The sequence below is a fragment of the Lepidochelys kempii genome, chromosome 5 (genome assembly GCF_965140285.1).
Source record: "Lepidochelys kempii isolate rLepKem1 chromosome 5, rLepKem1.hap1, whole genome shotgun sequence".
In the NCBI taxonomy this organism is placed as follows: domain Eukaryota; kingdom Metazoa; phylum Chordata; order Testudines; family Cheloniidae; genus Lepidochelys; species Lepidochelys kempii.
In genome coordinates this window covers 90,974,428-90,996,571 of record NC_136384.1, presented here as the reverse complement: position 1 = coordinate 90,996,571, position 22,144 = coordinate 90,974,428, and the positions used below count along the sequence as shown (strand labels likewise).

Sequence of the window (22,144 nt, the reverse complement as noted above, 5' to 3'; positions counted from 1 at the left end):
TAAACAGAGTTTTCACAGAATCATGAGTGGGAAATGGACCCTGGAGTTCTACCTACGATATTCAAACTGGGGATTCCCTACCATAGACCTCTTTGCAACAGCACAGAACACCAAGTTCCCACAATATTGCTCCAGAGCTGGACTGGGACCCCATTCCCTCGGCAATGCTCTCCTCGTCAAATGGGATGCACCGTTAATGTATGCATTTCCTCCTTCCTATTCCTAACCTGGGTCCTAAACAAGATCAAGGAGGACAAATCCAAAGTCATCCTAATAGCACCTAGATGGTCCAGACAAACATGGTTACCATACCTGTAAAAGATGGCAGTATGCCCACCTTGAAATCTTCCTCTCATACCTCATCTCCTCTCCCAAGATGCGGGACACATTCACCATCCCAACCTCAATACTTCACCTCAAGGGCTGGCTACTCCAGGGCTGAGAGGAAATGAAATGACCTGTTCAGAGGAAGTAAAAGACATATTACTGAACAACAGTAGACCAAATACAACAGGGGTTCTCAAACTTTTGTACTGGTGACCCCTTTCACATAGCAAGCCTCTGAGTGTGACCCCCCCCCTTATCAATTATAAACACTTTTTAATGTATTTAACGCCATTATAAATGCTGAAGGCAAAGCAGGGTTTGGGGTGGAGGCTGACAGCTCGCAACACCCCACGTAATAGCCTCGCGACCCCCTGAGGACTCCTGACCCCGAGTTTGAGAACCCCTGAAATACAAGAGACACATATATTCATAAGTGGAAATGGTTCAATATATAGTGCCAGGACAAATATCATATCAACATTCTCCTCTTTACCAAGGGTACTGGATTACATATTAGAACTAAACAAACTGGGGCTTCTCGACAAGCTCCATCAAGGTACACTTGGCAGCTATATCACAGCTTTCCATGATAAGGTGGATGAGTCACCATATTCACCCACCTAACAACTAAATGTTTCCTCAAGGGCATTGAGAACACTTATCCTGAAATAAGGAACCCATCTCCTATGTGGGACCTCAACCTGGTCTTACACGGACTTATGGAAAACCCATTTGAGCCACTGGCCACCTGTTCATTACTCCACCTATCTATGAATGTGGCTTTCCTCATCGCCATTACGTCCACCAGACATGTGGGAGAACTAGGTGCCCTAATGGCACATCCCCTAGCCCCTCCATACACAACTTTCTTTAAAGATAAAGTTACCTTAAGACCACGCCCCAAATTCCTACTGAAGGTTACCTCCCCCTTTCATTTGAACCAACCCATTTACTTACCTGGATTTTTTCCAAAACCTCATGCAGACAAAAAAGGCATCACTCTAGGCACTGGTCGTTCCAAGAGCATTAGCTTTCTACATTGAAAGAACAAAAATGTTTAGAAAATCACTGAGATTATTTGTCTCTATAACAGAATGATCAAAAGGGCAAACCATCTCAGAACAGAGACTATCCGAGTGGATATCAGGATGCACATCCACTTTTGTTATCAAAAGCATCAATTACAAGCCCCAACAGGACCAGCACACTTTACCAGAGAACTTTCAGCATTGATAGCTTTTCTCAACAACATCCCCATTATTGATGTTTGCAGAGCATCAACCTGGGCATCAGCCCACACATTCACAAAGCACAATAGAGCAACAGTCATCATCAGACGCTCTATTTGGACTCTCTGTTTTATCAACTATCACTAACGCAACTCCGAAGCCCCACTCTTCTACTAAGGGGCACTGCTCAGTCACCTAAAGTGGAGCACCCACAGAGACACTCTTTAAAAAAAAAGAAGAGAGGGTTATTCATCTTGTGCAGCAACAGAGGTTACTCAAGATGATTGTCTCTGTAAGTACTCCACTAGCCTCCCTCCTCCCCTCTAGTTTGGAGTTTCACGCTAGATTCTCTGAGGTAGAAAAGGATCCGAGGGACGGCTGGTCATGCAGCACTATGTAACCGCCTGAGGTGGCGCAAGAAGGCGATGGTGTATGCGCGACCCAACTAGGCACTGCTACTACAAATCTCTGATGTCAAGTGCAGGGACACCTGAAGTGGAGCACACACAGGGACAACCATCTCGAAGAACCTCAGTTACTGCATAAGGTGAATAACCCTTTCTTCAGAATGAAAGATGAGAGCATCCACAGGACCAGCCTTCAGCTGAAGTCAGGATTAGCAAGGAAGATTTCATAGCTGGATACTTCATGGCAAAAGGTACCAAGGTGAAGGGGGCAGGAGGGAGGCTATGGGACAGGCAGCAAAAATGATTTTTATGAATATCTTCTATGGAAGGGCTGTGGGGTCTCTCTATGGCCACTTAGCTCCATAGAAGCTTTTATCTTTCACTCCCGTCCACAATCAAAGAAGAAAACTTTAAATACAGGGTTAATTGAGCCATTGTATACACAGAACACAGCAACTTTTATATTTTGCTGCCAGGCAAATAAACAGTACAACAAAAACCATAAGGATCCCACAAAGGAAAGACTGAATTTTAATTTTATGATAAAGTACCACGAGCTATGAAGTTGAAGTGAACTTGACAAACATTCCATCACCTGAATGTGGTCATTTTCTGTTATTCTTTGGCTAAAATTTCTCTCAATGTGTAAGTGAACAGATTTATGAAGTGATGAATTTTAGGGGACACACACACACACACACACACACACACACAGAGTTGGGGACCTAACTGCCTTGCCCCTTTGAAAATCCCAGCCTAGGTCTTTAATGACGATGTAGACATTTGGTGAAAGGAACTATTAGTCTTAAAACATAACACCTTTAAATAAGTAGTTAGAGTAAAATGACATTATCCTATGTTCCTATTGAATTTTGCACTTGTAGCAAGAATACTTGGAATTGTAGGTACAAGATAAGGAGAAATGTAGAAATTTCAAGTTTTAAATTTTTTTTATTTCAAAGTCATAAATAACAGAGGTTTCATTTTTTCCCTGTATTGATTCCTACTCCCCCGAGAACAGGGTATGAAGGTATAGTACCAGCTCCAAAAGGACTTCAAGTAAATCTTAAGATAACACTAATTAAATCCTTGACTGGCAGTTGGATCTTTTTCACTTTTTAGGAACAGAGAAAAGCATTTAACCCCCATCCCCAATTGCTGATTATCACTTTTTTCTGCCTTTTAGCAATTGTGCCTGTTGCATTTTATAGGCCATGGGAAAGATTCTTAGCAGCATCAAACCGGACTAATCTGCTTCTCAGTCTTTCTGTACACAAGCACAGCAGCATATTAACTCATAAAATCACAAAGAGAAAAAAACAACTCAGTGGCAGTGTGTCCACAGCAGTTTGACAAAAAAGTTTACTAATGTTTGTTTTCAATTCTCCGCAGATAAAATGTTTGCAAATACATCAGTAGTAGTCCACAAACATTTTAAACACTTTACACAAGGATTCAGTAAACAATCAACATTAATAAATAGCATTTCCTCCTTCAAAAAGTCAATTTTTGAAGAAAAATGAAACAATATTTGGCTTGCACGCAATTTTGGTGCACTTTGAAAGGGTCATGTTGAATGTTAAAATCTTGAAAATGAGCACCTGCTCTTATCTACACGTTTTACTTAGTAAACAAATACAAACATCATGGCTTTCTATTAAAATGTTCAAATAATCTATTAAGAGCAGGAGTCCATAGTAGGAGCACTGCATTAAAATCCATTGCCTCGGACTTTTAGCAATCTAATTAAAATAAAATACCATGTTTTCTTTAAACTCAAATTGAAGATTGTTTTGTGCTGCTGTCTTGTGAGCCCAGAAGCTTTAGCCAAAATGAACCTAATTTTTGAAGTGATTGGACGGCCTGTATTGCAATTTCAGAGTTCTTCAGTCCCCTCATAATTCTTGGTGGGTCCTCTTCTGTGAGGCTTTTCCCTGAGCCATGTATTTATTGGCAAGGCTGCCTAAACAGAAACCAAAAAAGAAAGTGTCACATTATTGAAGTTGTAACCAAATAGAAAAGTAATGATCTGAACACAAGATTTTGGAAGCACCGCTTGTTTTTAAGTGTGCTCCACATTGCATGTTCCACCCTAAGGGGAAAGAACAGAAACTGGACAAACTTTTGGAACCTGTGGAACTCTTTTCCGGAGGATGTTGTGAAAGTGAAGACTATAACAGAGTTCAAAAAAGAACTGGATAAATTCATGGAGGATAGGTCCATTAATGGCTATGAGCCAGGATGGGATCCCTAGCCTCGGTTTGCCAGAAGCTGGCAATGAGTGACAGGGGATGGATCACTTGATGATTACCTGTTCTGTTCATTCCCTCTGAGGCACCTGGCAATTGGTCACTGTTAGAAGACAAGATACTGGGCTAGATGGACCTTTAGTTTGACCCAGGATGGCTGTTTTTACGTTCTTAATTTGGTCTGAGCCAGATTAGATTCAACTAAAATGTCTAAAAATCACTCCTCATTTTTAAAAACTTGGCTGTAATAGCTAATTAATTTTTTTTTTTAAAGTAAGTGAAACAGATGTGTGTAAGGAAGTAACAGTCCTATTCTGCTTCTAACACAGAATTCACGGAGTGGGGATCTGGTGCAAATATAGCTCCTTTACTAGGGGATCTTTTTACTTGTCAGCCGGCAGTGGTTCGCATTGTTTTTAAAAGCTCTCTCTTGAGCTTAACTATCCTTTGTCATGATCTGACTGCAGTCTCCTACTCTGATTGGTAGTTGGTTTGTACAAAGAACCTTTAATGCCTTGGCCCCTAAGAAATTGATCCAAAAAACAAACACACCCTATTGATGGTAAATAAAAAAATAAAACTAAACAAACTAGGGGAATGCTGAACTGCCTCCTGGTTCTGCTGCCAGAGGAAAAAACTCTGGTGGACAAAGAGGCTGGGCTTAGCCCAAAGGGTGCTAGCAACAAGCCTGAACTGCCTTCAGTATCAACACAGAAAGCAGAGCTCCCATCAGTGAGGACTGGGGGAGATGCTCATTTCCCAAAATATGCTTTTAGATACTGTAATTTCAATTAAGTAATTCAAGTTACAGTAGATTGCATTTATTAGCGACCCCTTGGTCAACAGCAAAATCTTGCCATTATCCAGCAGTTGCCAGTAAGTGGAAGGTGGCTTTGCAAGGCTGCAGCTAAGGAAGGAAGTGCTGGGAAGTACATTCCCTGGCTGCAGCCCTGCAACCGGCCTGTGAGTAGGGCAGCAGCAGGGAGAGGGGGCTGCAGCCCAGTTGCTGCAGGCCTCTGGGGCTGCCCTGTACTTCTCACTGTGCTCTCCGGGGATCAGAACTCAGCACGTCTCACTGCTTCCTTCCCTGACTGCACCTCATAGCAGGCTGCAGCCTGAAGAGCACAGGGAGAGCTACCATGCAGCTCTGGCATCTAGCCGCCCGCCAGCTACTGCGCTGCTCCCCCTCAGCTCGCAGCCCCTTACCTCCTGTGCAATCCCCGTGTGCAGGCAGGCTTGCAGCCACAGAAGCTGTCTTCCCACTTTTTCCCGTGTGGCTGCAGTTTTGCAAACCTGCCTGTGATGGGTGCACTCAGCATGTCCCAGTGCCTCCTTTTATGGCTGCAACCCTGACAACCTGCCTGCAGCTTGCATCTTTCTTCTTTAAAAAAAAAAAAAGTAGGGGGTTGAGGGGTGGGTTGATAAGTGGCATGCCACTGCCAATATCCAAATCCCACGAACATTAAAAAGTCAATGGGACAGGATTGGGTCCCAGAAAAATGCTGTTATTAATCAGAAGTTGTTAATATCCGGGTTGCTGTTCAGTGGAATCTGATGTACAAACCTGTTTGGGAACTCAAGAACACTTTTCCTTTTTGTTTCTTCTTTTCCTCATATAAAACTATTCCCTAAAAGAGAGCCATATAGAGATAAGTGAACACATAAAATTCAACTATTAGGCAGGGAACAGTTGATTGGATTACAGATAAAGAGTGCTGTACCTACAAAAAGGTGTATCGTAGTTGAAAACTTGAGCCAAACTGGAGTTTACTACTGTAAATGGCTTTAAGTATACTTAAGAAGAACGTGATTCAGAACAGTGGTTCTCAACAGGGGGTCCGTGGCCCCCTGGGGACCAACAAACCTTTTCAGGGGGGCCACAGGGCCCCGTGGCTAAAACCCAGAACCCGATCTCCAGCATCTCCCACGGGGCTGAAGCTGGGAGCCATGGCGTTGAAGCCCCAATTCTCGGCACCCCCCACAGGGCAGAAGCTCTGAGCCCATGGGCAGAGTTGGGGGGCACAGAGGATGCTACTCTACCCTGCAAAACTACAGTGCAAAAGCAGGACTGTCCCAGGGCAGCTCCACCCACGCTCTCCCTTTGCGCCCTCCCGCCCCCGCCTTCCTCTCCCCGCCCCCAGGCCAGGTCGAAGGCAGGAAGCCAGAGCCGGGCAGTGCAGGACATCTGCTGGTCTGGCTGACATCATTTAGCAGGCAGCATGTTCCCTCATCTCCTGCTGGTGCAAGGGGTTGAAGCTGCTCCTCAGCTCCCCGCCTCTTTGGTCACGCAGCTGGTAAGAGCTGCCTAGGCAGGGAGACCCGACTCCATGGCTGGCAGAGCCCTCGGGGAACAGGGACGGCAGAGAAGCCCTCCCTGTAACGTCAGGTACCCACTCCCTGCACTCTAAGGTACCCCTCCCTGCTCACACATAGTCCCTAGCTACCCCTTCCCTGCACCCTGAGCTACCCTCTTCCTGTGTGCAGCTCTCAGCTACACGCCCTGCCTGAACATAGCTCCTACCTGCCCTTCTCTGCACCCTGAGCTGTTTTCAAACTTTTTGAGCTGAGACCTCACCACCCCACTCCCTGAGTTATAATTTTTGGTTGTGTCCCCGCCCACTCTCCACAACCCAGACAGGCTGGGTGGCCTGCTGAGGTGAATCAGGGGATGGAGGCGGCGCTCCCTCCCTGGACCCCGCCATACAGAACTGGCCCAAGCCCCACTGGCCCCTGCCCACCCAAAATAGAAGTCAAACTACACCTATGCTAGAAGCCCCCGCAACCCCTGAGCCAGAGCCCTGACTCCCTCCCAACCAAACTGGGCCCTGGAGTTTTTATAGCATGTTGTCAAGGGCCTCAGAAAGAAAAAGGTTGAGAACCTGATTCAGAAAATTATGCAGTGTTGACCTGATTTACTCTACCAGCATGTTTAACAGCACTGGGTGAAGAAGGGGATCCACACAGACTTTCTGACTTAGATCCACCTGAGAAATTAAAATACAGTGAAAATTTATTGAAAAGATAAAAATATTACCTTCCAATTAGAAACTCCAACAACTTATCATTATCTATATAAAGGCACTTGTATGCATGACTCACCTCCCATCACCATAGTATCCCAGCACCTCACAATCTTTAGTGTATTTAACCTCAACACCCTTAAGAATTAGGGAAGAACTATTATCCCCGTTTGACAGAACTTAGGCACAGAGAGAGAAGTGACTTGCCCAAGGTCACAGTAAGCCAAGGGAGACCAGGGAATTGAACTTTGCCCCCTTACCACTGGATCACAGAGAACACTTTTGGGGCCATACAGAAAACAAAGTACAAAAGATTTAATCAACAGGACCACCCTCTCCAACACACATGTAATGATAGGCAACGGCCACCTCTCTGTGATTAATGTAGTTTACATATACATTCGACAACCTCATCACCACACTTATATGCTAGAAGTGACAAAGGTCAATATACAGCAGGTCACCTGGACTGAAAAACAGCTGAAGCTGCTCCCACAGCAATGAATACACAGACATCTTGAATGCAGTAAAATATATTTTAGTCTTCACTCTCCCTATGTCACACTTCAGAGATGGGACAGAAGAGGTGAATTTTTAAGAGGAATGTGAATGAGGTATGAGGAAATCTGACCAATTAGGTTTGGGAAGTGAATTCCAGGGGTAGGGCACAGGATTTAAAAGAGACATGGAGAAACGTGTGAGATAAGGTGGCACTGGCAGAATGAAGCTAGCATTGGCAGAATGAGGGGGCAAGGGGAAATGTGAAAGGAGACAGTTCAGAGACACAAAGCCTTGATGGTAAGTACAAGATGTTTATATCTGATGCACAGTGAGGTGGAAAACTAGACAAGTGACTCAGGGTCAGAAACAGGGTGCAGCACAGATATGAAACTTCATTTCAGATCTATTTGGCTAGAATCCTTGAATACCTTTTCTTCTTCAGCTTTAGTTGACAGTCAATAGGTGATGTACGTAATAGAGCATCTACACAGACACTGCACCACCCTAATTACATAGACCTAAGCACTACGCCTCTCACACAGGTGGAGTTGTTAGGTTGCTGTAGTGGGTGACTTACATCAGTGGGAGCAATGCTGTAGCGTAAAATAGGCCTGATTTGAGACTCTCCTCATGGAGAGAATTGATATGACAAATGCTGCTTTAAATGGCCAGGAAGAAGAGGAACTTTTTTCAATGGCTTTAAATGCTCTGGAGGCTTATGTAAAGGTTCCAAGGAGGGCATCTTACCACCTCGGGAGATACTGCAATTCTCTATTCCTTCAGAGGCTAGTGATTAACAAAGGGGGCACCCCTTCACCTTTTCTTAGGAGAGGGCTCTACTTTAAATGAGTCCTACAAAAAGTGGAAACTAGGTCAAATAAAGGATGAATATAAACAAATAACACATGTATGTAAGGACAAAATTAGAAAGGCCAAGCCGCAAAATGAGATTAAGCTACTAGAGATGTAAATGGTACCAAAAAAACATTCTACAAATACTTTAGAAGCAAGAGGAAGACCAAGGACAGGGTAGGTCTGTTACTCAACGAGGGGGGAACAACACTAACAGAAAATGTGGAAATGGCATAAGTGCTATATGACTTCGTTTCAGGTTTTCACAAAGAAGGTTGGTGGCGATGGAACATCTAACATAGTGAATGCCAGTGAAAATGAGGTAGGATCAGAGGCTAAAATAGGGAAAGAACAAGTTAAAAATTACTTAGACAAAAATTACTTAGATGTCTTCAAGTCACCAGTGCCTGAAGAAATACATCCTAGAATACTCAAGCAGCTGACTGAGGAGATATCTGGGCCATTAGCATGACAAGTCATAGAAGACAGGAGAGATTCCAGAGGACTGGAAAAGGGCAAATTAGTGCCCATCTATAAAAAGGGAAATAACAACAACCCAGAGATTAGTCAGCTTAACTTTGGTACCCTGAAAGATAATGGAGCAAATAATTAACCAATCAATTTGCAAACACCTAGAGGAAAATAAGGTGATAAGTAACTGTCAGCATGGATTTCACAAGAACAGATCTTGTTAAAACAACCTAATAGCTTTCTTTGACAGGGTAACAAGGGCCCCACATTACAAGACGGATGTGAAAAAATTGGAAAACGTCCAGCGGAGGACAACAAAAATGATTAGGGGACTGGAACACACGACTTATGAGGAGAGGCTGAGGGAACTGGGATTGTTTAGTCTGCAGAAGAGAAGAATGGGGGGGGATTTGATAGCTGCTTTCAACTACCTGAAAGGGGGTTCCAAAGAGGCTGGATCTAGACTGTTCTCAGCGGTAGCAGATGACAGAACAAGGACTAATGGTCTCAAGTTGCAGTGGGGGAGGTTTAGGTTGGATATTAGGAAAAACTTTTTCACTAGGGGGGTGGTGAAGCACTGGAATGCGTTACCTAGGGAGGTGGTGGAATCTCCTTCCTTTGAAGTTTTTAAGGTCAGGCTTGACAAAGCCCTGGCTATGATGATTTAGTTGGGGATTGGTCCTGCTTTGAGCAGGGGGTTGGACTAGACGAGCTCCTGAGGTCCCTTCCAACCCTGATATTCTATGATTCTATGCCTTGTGGATAGGGGGAAGTGGTAGATATGGCATATCTTGACTTTAATAAGGCTTTTGATACTGCTTCACATAACAGTCTCATATCCCATAAACAAACTACAGAAATACAACTTAGATGGAGCTACTATAAAGTGGGTGCCTAACTGGTTAGGCAACTGCTCCCAGAGAGTAGTTATCCATGGTTCACAGTCATGCTGGAAGGGCATATCAAGTGGGGTCCCTCAGTTCTGGGTCCAGTTCTGTTCAATATCTTAAACAATGATTTAGATAATGACATAGAGAGAACACTTATAAACTTTACGGACAATACGAAGCTAAAAGGGGTGGCAAGTGCTTTGGAGGATAGGATTAAAATTAGAAATGATCTGGACAGTCTGGAGAAATGCTCTGAAGTAAACAGGATGAAATTCAATAAGGACAAATGCAAAGTACTCCACTTAGGAAGGAACAATAGTTGATGACTTCTCAAGGTCCCTTCCAATCCTATGATACTACATCTCAGCAGGATGATTTTTCTCATCTGTTCCAGGTTAGGAAATGTCTGCCTGCTCAGGAAATTGGAGAAGGGAACAAGCCATCATACCAAGGATCTTTGGCAATCATCTCCTCATTGAAGGAGGACCTGGCCTCATCTAGGTATTCTGTATCACTCTTAAAGTCCTTCCTGAATCAGTGGTCTTTGAGAAAAGTAGCATTCCCCGCACAAGATAATGACAAAGGCTGCTGCAGGAAATGGATCCCCTCTGCCTGGCTGCTGATTTGAGAAGCTTCATTTCCAAATCCTGTTTGAATAGTAACCACTTTATGCTTATTAGGAATGGTTTAAAACCATTTATGGGGGAAAGGGTCAAATGCTTAAACTTATTCAGAATGCAGTAGTTTAAGATGACAAGAATTGCTCTGGTGCCAGCCTTCGTGGATGTACAATGCAATGAAATGGAATCTAAAGTTTGAAAATGGAGCTAACAGGGATTCTGAGAAAAGTGGAAACAGCCTCTGGAAATAGGAAAACTAACTCTTCCCCACATGCAGGCCCAGATCCTCAAAACGTATTTAAGCACCTAACCTCCACTGAGCTTCAAAAGGTAGTTAGGCACCTACCTTCCATTGATTTCAATCTAATTTAGGAGCCTAAAGACCTTTGAGGATCTGGGCAATGCAGCTCTAATGGAAATCATGTCTTGTCTTTCCAGGTGACAGGGGTGCCCTTAAGGCAGGCGGAGGACAAAGAAGGGAAATTAGACAATTGCATCTTGTCCCCTTGAAAAAGGAAGGTTCAGTACTATGTCAGTATATTTGATGAGATATTAATCCAGACCCATTTAGCCAATCTCGTTAAATACTCCAAAATGATAGGGTCGGTTTAAGATGTCTTAGAATGTATCGGGGTTTCATACCTGCAGCTCCTTTATACAGTGGGCACTCTTTTTTAATGTGGCCTTCTCTCCCACAGTTAAAACAACGTTTTTCTCTTAAGTCCCTGTCCTCCTGCCGCTTCCACTTCTCTGCTGACTGCCTGGAAGACTTCTCTCTTCCTGTGTCCAGTGTTGCTCTCCCTAGTTTGTTTTTCTGAGGTGTACATAATATCGTTCCTTCCTTCATTGAGGTATCTTTTTCCTCTTTGCTTCTTTTCTCGTTGTTCTCGATGTACCTTTGGTTTTTAATATCTTCATGATCATGTCGTCGTCTCAACCTGCAGAAGCAAAACAGTGACATAAAAGCAAATAGGCTCTGTCAGATGAAGAAAAGAAATTTTGTGTTAAATAGTATATTCTTAAAGAGGATTTATGTGACACGCAACAAAGATGAATAAACGTATCTCTCTTTTTCCTAGAAGTCTATGTGGTGGGAGAACCAACATAAAATATTAAATAAATTTAGTAATATTCATTTATGTAGTTGAGGAAAAAACTTTCTGCTGAACTCTAATGGAAAATATGAGCAATATGTAGTAAAGAAGCACCATACAATCAACTATGGCGAAAAAGCAAGACATCTTTACAACCAAAGTGTCTAACTCTAGGAGTAATTCTCACGGATTTCTCATCGAGCTGTACAAACTTCTTCCCGGTTACAAAACCCTAAATATAAAGTACTCAGTCCACAATTAGAATGGTTTAAGTTTTTTCAAATCTGGACCGACAGCACTGTTATACAAATAAGAAATGCTAACTTTTAAACATGGTGGTTTCATATTACATACTGTATATACACAGAGACGCATCTAAGGGAAAAAATTTATGACGTAAAGCTCAAAAACCCCCTCCACCATACAATCAACCATGGCTGCTGCAGTCCATCCACTTAAGAGAAAGGCTCTAAGCAAAATGCTAAAAAGAAATTTAATATAATTAAAACTGGAACCAATGGTCGGGTAGTTTCAAAAATGCTTGTGTTTCAGAGCCACTTAGAGGCTTTTGAAAATATACCCGATATTCTTTATTTGGGACTTCGGCTATGCTACATTTGCTTAGGCCAGGATGCATGGGTTCTTAACCTAGATGTCTAAGCAATATCCATTTCACAATTCACTAATCAAATATAAAACAACAACATCATACAGAAAAGGATACGTCAGACAGTTTCTGATTGCGTTCCTGATTTGCTAGCTGCCAAGAAAGTGTTTTGTTGCTGCTTTTTTAAAGCTTGTTGAAGGTCTTCAGGCCAACTGGTTCCCCCCAAAATAGGTTTGTTTCATGTCTGTAGCATGGCTAGGAATACGACTGAGTCACATTTTCCCTTCAAGGAAAGCGCTCTTCAGGAGGCAATCCCTTACTGCAAAAGCCCATGTTCTTGGAGTCAGTTGGTGAAGAACATTATCTGATCAACACTGGACTATTTTCTCCTCAGACATTTAAGCGGTTCTGCTCAAATTTTCTAACTATAAGGATGAACTCTAATTTCTGTTACTTTTACATTTCTATCAGTAATCCAAGCCCCTTAAACACTAGACCCTCCACTTGGTCAATTTTCAGTATCTCTTGATTCCAACATTTCAGAAATTTATACAAACCCCTTGTACTACCAAAACCACACAGCCCTTAAAAATATACGTACTTTCTCCTCAAGGGACAGTCTTTCATGAAGTGTCCAATTTTACCACAAATTCTGCAGCACCTGTCATTTGGGGCCAGTTCTCCTTCTGTCAGGACTTCTGGGTCAAAGAAGTATTCCTAAAAGGAAAGAATGTAGTGTTGTGCATCTATTTTTTTTCCCCAAGATTTGGAAACCTAAGCCAGCTATGTCTAGTGCTAGTGTAGACATGGCCTTTTTGTTGGTCAGGGGAGTGAAAAAAAAAACCACTGAGAAAGCTACCGCTGCTCATTCGGGGTGGATTTATTTTGCTGGCAGAAGAGCTGTCTCCTGCCGGCAAAGAGCAGCTACACGGGAGACCTTTCAATGGCGCAGCTGTAGCGGTACTAGTGTAAACATAGCCTAAGCGTGAGGCCGTATTAGCACAAGCAGCTCCCCAAAAGAGTGAAGGTAGGTGTGCTTTGTATCACTCCATTGGGGTGCCTACTGTAGAATCAGGAAGGCCATTAATTGACCACAGCTCTATAAAGAACCCAGGTTAGCCTTCTTGACCTCCTTCGTGGCCATGAACATTATAGTCTGAATGAGAACAAAGTTACAGCCATGTTCCACTCTCTGTAATGAGACTGCAATTCAGAGCTGTATAACATGGTGACAGGTGAGGGCTTCTCCTAACTCGCTCCCTGACACACTGCTGCTTTGCTCTAGGACAGCCTGTTTAACACAACACATTTTAGACTAAGCTGTTTGGGGTAGACGACGATTTACTCTACGCTTGTACAATGGAGCCCCAACCTGGTTAATGTTAACAGGTGTTGCCACAATATAAGTGTTAAAAAAACCGAAACAACCCATCAACAACTTAGAGGCAGAAGCCGAAAGAACCACCACGATGGAAGTTACCACTGAAATTTGAAAGGAAACTCCTCCTTTCCCCTGCATAAATTACCAAGAAGTTCTTAATAGAGTGCAATTGTTTTCATCTGAGTCATGTGTGAAACTTCACAGTAGGTAAGAGATTTAGATACCAATGTAGAGTGGGTGTGTATCGCTATATTCTAAAGACACTTACCATTTTTGAGGGATATTCTTTAGGAAATCCTTTTATTGGGGTACCAAATACCCTTCTGCCATTGATAAAAGCCTTCATTATAAAATTTGTCACTAGGAAATAAAAGAAAAAAAAATCAATTGTCTAAATAAATCAAGACCCTCAGCGGATTTGTGGAATGCTTGTGGACCGGGTAACTTACTTTTTCTTGATAAGCCAGCTCCAAGATTGTGGTTCAAATCAAAGGGATCTGTGTGAAGAAATCTGTAGGTATTACTAAAGTCCATATGAAAGCGAACTATGAACCAAACTGATTAATATGAACACAAACAAGCTCATGTTGCTATTACTGATGCAGAATCAATACACTGAAATTGATTTCTCCATATCCTGAAAGAGGATATATTCAGAAGACAGAATCTCAGCAGTCCAGCTATGAACCAAATTGACCAAAATCTTGAAAAAGAGCAATTTTTGAAGGTGAGAGGAAACCCCTCCCACCCACGCAACCTTTCTATCAAAGTTAGATGAGCTAGAAAAACAATGTCTGCATTGACAAGATTTCCCGCATATGGACCCTGATGCAACACAGCACTTAAAGATTTGGTGAACTTCAACTAAACTTTATCTCTGAGGGATTCTTCGTATGCATAAAAGCGAAGCATGTATTTTTTACGTACTTTGCTGGATTAGGGTTTCGGTCTTCTAACAAAAAGGAACAGATTTAAAACATAATGCATTGCATCATTTCAACATTCTGCATAATGCTATACGAAAGCTAATTGAAGAAATGTTTAAGCCAGTCAAACTGATTTGAAACTAGACACTTAATCTTTTCCAAATAAGGGATATGATAAGAACTAAGTGGAGCTGGAGTAGAAGCAAGCTAAAAATCATTTTCAGCTCGTCTGCAAAACATACTAGCAAATGTCATTGTTAGTAACTAGCTTTTACATTCATCTCTGAGTCTGAAGAATCTCTGAGTCTGAAGAATCAAGGAAAAGATTACACAGTGAGACAGACAGACTATGGACTGAATTCCAGTTTCCTTAACCATTCTGATAGTCAGCCCTCAAACAAACAAAATAAAACGTAAAATTCGCTTTTCAACTTTATTTCAGTTGAAAAATAAGGGCTAAATTCCAACCCGACTGAAGTCAATGGGGGGTTTTGTCCCTAACTTCTGAGAGCCAGGATTTCACTCAATGTACTTAGCCGGAGGAAATATCCTAATCCAGCAGGATGAAAAAGTGAAAAACAACATGCGAGAAGAGCAGATTTATTCAAATGGGTTTTAAAGCAATTCCATCCATCAATGAGCTCTGTATTAATTCCTACAATACCTTCAATAACAATATATTTGGAGGTCCACTGCTTCTTGAAAGTTGTAAGCAGATTTTTTCTTCTGATGCAGATAACATGTTCTTTGAAATCAAATTCTTCCGTGTAGAAGCGGAGAAGTCCCAGCCATAGCTCCCCAACAGATTCAGTGTTTGAACCATAGTCTGGCCAACAGGCTGGCTGGAAGTTAGAGAGAAAGATTTCTTCTTCTGAGATTCAGCGATTCAGACAGATTAAGCAAATGCACAGTCATCATTTCAGAGTGTTAGATTACACATAATTGTAATTGGTTATACACAAGTGTGGTTTAGAGTTACTCTAAATCACTTTCCATCCTTTTATATAGTTTGAAGGTTAATACTCAAATTTTGCTGTTTAAATGGTCGGTGGGTATTTTTAGTGTGAAGAGTAGCAATGTGTTGCTTCTTTTTAAACAACTCGCTGTTTATTTTTGATAGCATGCAAAATTGATATGCGTATTGTTAGTTTACTGTTAGGCTGGGTGCCCCTTCAACACAAAGTTATTCCATTGAAGGGTTATGTCACTTATCATCAGGTAGGGAAGAAAGCAGCAGTGTGGCACGTCGGTGGTTATTCTTTAACAAACCTGATAGGATTACTGTTGAATGCAAAGCATTCAGGTTTTGCAAAAATATTTATTCACAGGTGCACTGGTCTCTTGTACTGTAGACAACCAACCATGTTATGGTAGCTTGACAGCACAAAATTGGGATTTCCACACATTTCCATTATATGCCAAATAGTTTTAAGTGAATGGCTTTATCCCCTATACCGCCTTGGAAATCTCAGCTTTGAGTGTTTTAAATAAACTCAGAGATTTATATTTTGGAAGGTCGATTGTATTTTATTAGGCTAAGCCAATAAATATGAATATGTACAGTTCTATACAAAAAGAAAAGGAGTACCTGTGGCACCTTAGAGACTAACAAACATATTTGAGCATAAGCTTTCGTGAGCTACAGCTCACTTCATCGGATGCATTCAGTGGAAAATACAGTGGGGCGATTTATATACCTAGAGAACATGAAACAATGGGTGTTACCATACACACTGTAACGAGATTGATGGTAGCACCCATTGTTTCATGTTCTCTAGGTATATAAATCGCCCCACTGTATTTTCCACTGAATGCAGATGATGAAGTGAGCTGTAGCTCACGAAAGCTTATGCTCAAATACATTTGTTAGTCTCTAAGGTGCCACAAGTACTCCTTTTCTTTTTGCGAATACAGACTAACACGGCTGCTACTCTTGAGTTCTATACAAAAGTTTCCTGGCATGCCCTTTTACAAAGAAGATACTCTGCTTTCAAGTTTCATGCTTGGCTCTCTGTCTTGAGAAACATTACTCTTTTCTCCTCTGAACAAAGTATCATGTCCTAAGGCATGTGCTGTTATAACAGTATCTGGCTCCATTTAACAGCAGAAAAATATTTAGCAGATTCTTTTAAGAACATTTTCAGCATAGTTCTAAACACATTTAGATTACTAAAGCAAGGTGCTGAAGTATCGCTTCACAATTCCAATTGTAAAGGCTGACACAGCTAGGTCCAATAATAGCTGACATTTTATATAACTAAATGAAAAGCTCTCATTTTCAGCCCGTACGTAAAACAGATTAGCAAAAGTCGTTGTTAGTAACTACCTTTTACATTCATCTCCTGCATTTTTCAAATACATGCCTTACCAGAGGTTAGTTTCACTTTACAGAGTTATTGCACGATAATGCTGTATGAGAAAAGTGAATAGAAGACTCACCAACTCATCTATTTTGTCAAAGAAATAAACATTCCAACCATCAACTAAAATTTCAGGCTTCTTTGGCTCCTTGTAGATCTAAGAACAGAAAGTTAACTAGTTAGAGCATGGCTGTTCAGACTTGATGATTTTGATCCCTATTTTGGTCAAGAGTGCACCAAAAAATATCTAACTGGGACCAATTTATTTCTTGACATACGGTACCTCTTGGAGAGCAGGAATGACTGGTGGATTTCGCTGCTGAAGAAAATAAAGCACCATAAGAGTATACGCATAGGAGGACAGGCTACCTCGAGATGCATCTCCAATGTCACACATCTGGAAAGAGAAAAGCAAATTATAAAACTTTTTACTGTGCCTGTTATCACTTTCAGAGTGCCTGAAGTGTTACTCACCTTTGTAAAGACTTTCATTGTGTAACACAGATATTTTACTCTGGAATCAATGGCTGCATAAGAGGACAAGAGTCTTGTGTTATGCAGGGCCTGTAAATAAATAAGGAAGTCAAGTATGGGAAACGGCGTGAGGTGGAAAAAGTGGTAGTTAGCTAACGCCTCTGATCAGGGAGGCTTTGAAAGCAACCTATTTCCTTGAGAGGAGCACAGACCTACAATGATTCACAACCACTTGCACTTGAAAAGCTTGCATCTGTATGAGGGCTGTCGATTAATCGCAGTTAACTCACACGATTAACTAAAAAAAAAAAATGAATCGCGATTAATCGCACTGTTAAACAATAGAATACCAATTGAAGTGTATTAAACATTTTCAGATATATTGATTTCTATTCCAACACAGAATACAAAATGTACAGTGCTCACTTTAGATCATTAGTTTTGATTGAATTTGCATTGTAAATATGAGAAACAAAAGAACCAGTATTTTTCAATTCACCTCATACAAATACCCTAGTGCAATCTCCTTATCATGAAAAAAAATACAAATGTACATTTGTGTGTTACATAACTGCACTCAACAACAAAACAAGGTAAATCTTTAGAGCCTACAAGTCCACTCAGTCCTACTTCTTGTGCAGTCTATCGCTAAGACAAACAAGTTTGTTTACACTTACGGGATATACTCTGTCTGCTTCTTATTTGCAATGTCACTTGAAAGTGAGAACAGGCATTCACATGGCACTTTTATAGCTGGTGTTGCAAGGTATTTATGTGTCAGATATGCTAAACATTCATATGCCCCTTCATGCTTTGGCCACCATTTCAGAGGACCTGTTTCTATGCTGATGACGCTCGTTAAAAAAATAATACAGTAATTAAATTTGTAAGTGAACTCCTTGGAGGGAGAATTGTATGTCTCCTGTTCTGTTTTACCCGCATTCTGACATACATTTCATGTTAGAGCAGTCTTGGATGATGACCCAGGACACGTTCGTTTTAAGAACACTTTCACAGCAGATTTGCCAAAAGGCAAAGAAAGTACCAATGCGGGATTTCTAAAAATAGCGACAGCACTCGACCCCTGGTTTAAGAATCTGAAATGCTGTCCAAAATCTGAGAGGGACGATGCATGGAGTATGCTTTCAGAAGTCCTAAGAGAGCAACCCTCAGATGCAGAAACTACAGAACCTGAACCACCAAAAAAGAAAATCAACCTTCCGCTGGCGGCATCTGACTCGGATGATGAAAATGAACATGCGTCTATCCGCTCTGCCTTGGATTGTTATCGAGCAGAGCCCATCATCAGCATGGACGCATGTCCTCAGGAATGGTGGTTGAAGCACGAGCATGAATCTTTAGCGCACCTGGCACGTAAATATCTTGACACGCCGGCTACAACCGTGCCATGCGAACATCTGTTCTCACTTTCAGGTGACGTTGTAAACAAGAAGCAGGCACCATTATCTCCTGCAAATTGTAGCCAAACTTGTTTGTCTGAGCGATTGGCTGAAGTAGGACTGAGTGGACTTGTAGGCTCTAAAGTTTTACATTGTTTTATTTTTGAATGCAGTTATTTTCTTGTATATAATTCTACATTTCTAAGTTCAACTTTCATGATAAAGAGATTGGACTACAGTACTTGTGTTAGGTGAATTGAAAAATACTATTTCTTTTGTTTTTTACAGTGCAAATATTTGTAATCAAAAAGAAATAAAGTGAGCAGTGTACACTTTGTATTCTGTGTTGTAACTGAAATATATTTGAAAATGTAGAAAACATCCAAAAATATTTACATAAATGGTATTCTATTATTGTTTAACAGCACAATTAACCGTTTTAATCGCTTGACAGCCCTAATATGTATGAATATACATGTGTCTGTGTGTGTACAAATGTGTGAGCACATACACTTTCACCTATTTACAACTTAAACTGTTAAGTGCACTGAATTAGAAGGCACACGCTGCAGTTGTTTGGAGCTCAGCAAAACCACTTACCGAGTTCTGCACATTAAAACCTGTTTTATTCAGACAGGAAGCGTTCATCAGGAGAGCGCGGTTACCACCTGCTCTGGTGGGAGGAGCTTATCAAGATTCTTAACTTTCATCTGCTCACAAACAATATGCAGAAGCATCCAAAAGGCAATACCTCAGAAGAGTGAAGCATCAAGCTACTACTGTATTTCTAAGGCATGTGGCAGAGCATAAATTCTGGGGCAGTTCCTAAACCCACAAATGCAGTTCATCCCAGAAATGCAGGCACTACCAACTGACACATACAGACGCGTAACCTGACGAACAGGCTTTCACCACACCTAGCATTTAAAATAATCTCCCTCAGCTGATACAGAGACTTACTGTCTCAATGAATTTGCTTTTGAAGTCTAGAGTCACTGATTAAATAGGTTTTTTAAAACATTTGGCCACGTACTTGGGACATAAATTTTGCTTCCATGGAGAATGTAACAAGGCGAGCCGGGTTTGGGACCATTCTCAAAGTCCTGCTAACTGTAGCACCTGGGGCTTTTCATAATCCAGATAATCTACGGTTAAAACCCTCCAAGTTAAAAAGGCTTGTGTGGCCAGATTTGAATCTGGTAAAAGGAGGATTGTTTCCAGCTAATGTTTTCCACCTTTCACCAGCCTAATTCTCCAGAGCATAGCGTGCAATGGAAAGCGACTTATTTTGTTAGAGATGAGACAGCCCTGATACCGTGACAGTCCCCACACTTAACACATGCAGCGATGGTCTTCTCGCTGCCCAGGATGTTACGCCTTTCCCTCCAAGTCCTACAAAAGGATCAATGCACCCCAAAACACTGGTGTTTGCTATTATTAAGCTAACTAAATTTACTACTAGCGTACAATTTTAGCAGAAAACAGCTGCTCTGCCTCCTTTCACTTCACCCAGAAAGAGTCGAATGGAGGATTAGAACCTCAAAATCTAACTGGAATAGGTGATTTATAATCGTGATCTTACCAGTGTATTATATAAACTGATATCTACTTCAAGACTGCTTCTCACATGGAAGAACTTGACAATTGGCACTTTAGCAGTTGTTATTGGCAAGACATTTCTTAGACCTAGGAAGGAATATTAAGTTTGGCTTTCACTTTAATACAATGAATATTCATTATTCATAGCGTTTCTGGCATTAGTTTTCATTTAACATTAGCTGAAAACTAAATTGTTGTTTAAATAGCAAAATAGCATAAATACCTATCTGGTACAGAGTGAATGAAATCCTCATAAAAAGGCATTTACATGTGATTTTTACAGGAATATACTGTGACGCTAAACTGTAATGTCTAGTGTGTGCCAGCTTCAGCATTATTAATATTATTATTAATGTTACTTGTGAACAAACAAAAAAATGGATATGTAAATACAAACCTATAACCACTGTCCGAAGGGTCAAACGTGTAACTTAGGACTTGTTTTCACGTATGTTATTAACACAGTATCAGAGTCTAATTTAGGCCTGGTTCTATAAACCTTAGAACCCTTCAAATGGGCCTGGTCATGCAATGAAGGTCTACAAATGTTCACAATCTAAGTCCCCAATCCTGCTAACACTGAACTCTTCAGTGCATTAGTTATCTTAATGATATCTGTGTACTTATACCCCTGAACCTTCTGACTCCATAAATAGTATACAAATTCATGTACACAGAACTATCCACTCTTATTCTCTAGGAAGGTACCTGAATGTTTCTTAAGCACTCTGGCTAATTCTTCAATTATTCTTATGCAATCAAGTCCCTGAAAAAGGAGAGGAAAAAAGATTTCAGTGCACTGATAATGTTTTGTGCCCATCGCAAAATTCTAGAAAAGCTATATGTAAGCATTACTATTAGACCATGTCCTAGCCAAGCCATTTCAGTTCATGTGCCATTCATTGCCCGTCATTAGGCTCAAAGCCATATCATTAAAAAGACACCTAAATTGTACACTCAGCGGCATTCATACCAGACAGTTTCAAAATGTAGCGTATTTTCAAGTCAACACTAAACGATACCCTAATGTTCTTAAAAGAGTTCATGCATGCATAAACATGCATTTAAAGCATGTGCTAATTTATATAACCAAAAAGAAAAAGACTTGCTTCTTTCTCACCCCATCTTCGTTTTCTACCTTACCATGCATCAACACTGTGATGCTGAATCAATGTACCTCATACATTTCCCTGTCAAACAATATTAACATTTCACTGAAGAATCTACGAATAAGCTCAACGGTAAAGGAAGAAAATCTTAAACCGGATTAGCCGACACAGCAGCAAGACACTAGCCAATTTACGTTTTTTGGTAGAAGTTCTATTTCCTTTTTCAGCGACTGCGCAAGTCCTTTTTGCAAAAGGATGTCACGAGACAGTGGTCACAGCAACAACAGCTCTATCTATAAAATACCAGTACAAGTTATACAAAAGAGCTCTAAGTCTACCTCAGAAGTTTCCAGTCCATCAATTGTCATACAGATATCAAGGTCACTTTGTTTGAAGCCAAAGCCATTTTTTGATGAGCCAAACAAGTTCAACCTGGTTCCTGTAAAGGACACAACACTATAACCACATCTGATACACCATCAGTTCAGTTTTAATAGCTAGGGTCTGATTTGGCCAATGTTGAACACCATTTTTCGGTAATAATGGACTTTACAAGGAATAGTTATTAAATATAGGGCATATTTCTTCATTGTCTATGGACGATAATGCTGTACAGTTACTGGTCTAA

General features: G+C 41.1%; 1 protein-coding gene across 12 annotated transcripts in view; it reads right to left on the bottom strand.

Annotated features, from left to right (window-relative positions):
- The window catches only part of LOC140911616 (terminal uridylyltransferase 7), an 89,516-nt gene that overhangs the window by 40,173 nt on the left and 27,199 nt on the right, over window positions 1-22,144 (bottom strand). For 7 of the 12 annotated variants that reach the window (XM_078852871.1, XM_078852869.1, XM_078852868.1 and 4 more), the window contains 15 exons: window positions 21,855-21,955; window positions 21,116-21,173; window positions 20,391-20,494; window positions 17,409-17,498; window positions 17,218-17,331; window positions 17,014-17,091; window positions 15,239-15,416; window positions 14,098-14,145; window positions 13,917-14,008; window positions 12,869-12,984; window positions 11,209-11,504; window positions 7,120-7,196; window positions 5,777-5,840; window positions 1,285-3,926; window positions 313-458 (listed from right to left, as the gene is read on the bottom strand). In XM_078852871.1, the coding sequence (XP_078708997.1) occupies window positions 3,859-3,926; window positions 5,777-5,840; window positions 7,120-7,196; window positions 11,209-11,504; window positions 12,869-12,984; window positions 13,917-14,008; window positions 14,098-14,145; window positions 15,239-15,416; window positions 17,014-17,091; window positions 17,218-17,331; window positions 17,409-17,498; window positions 20,391-20,494; window positions 21,116-21,173; window positions 21,855-21,955 (1,484 nt within the window). In that variant the 3' untranslated portion in view covers window positions 313-458; window positions 1,285-3,858. Of the gene's footprint in view, window positions 1-312; window positions 459-1,284; window positions 3,927-5,776; window positions 5,841-7,119; window positions 7,197-11,208; window positions 11,505-12,868; window positions 12,985-13,916; window positions 14,009-14,097; window positions 14,146-15,238; window positions 15,417-17,013; window positions 17,092-17,217; window positions 17,332-17,408; window positions 17,499-20,390; window positions 20,495-21,115; window positions 21,174-21,854; window positions 21,956-22,144 lie in introns of those variants that run through there. The other 5 variants (XM_078852867.1, XM_078852873.1, XM_078852874.1 and 2 more) reach the window with 5 other exon arrangements.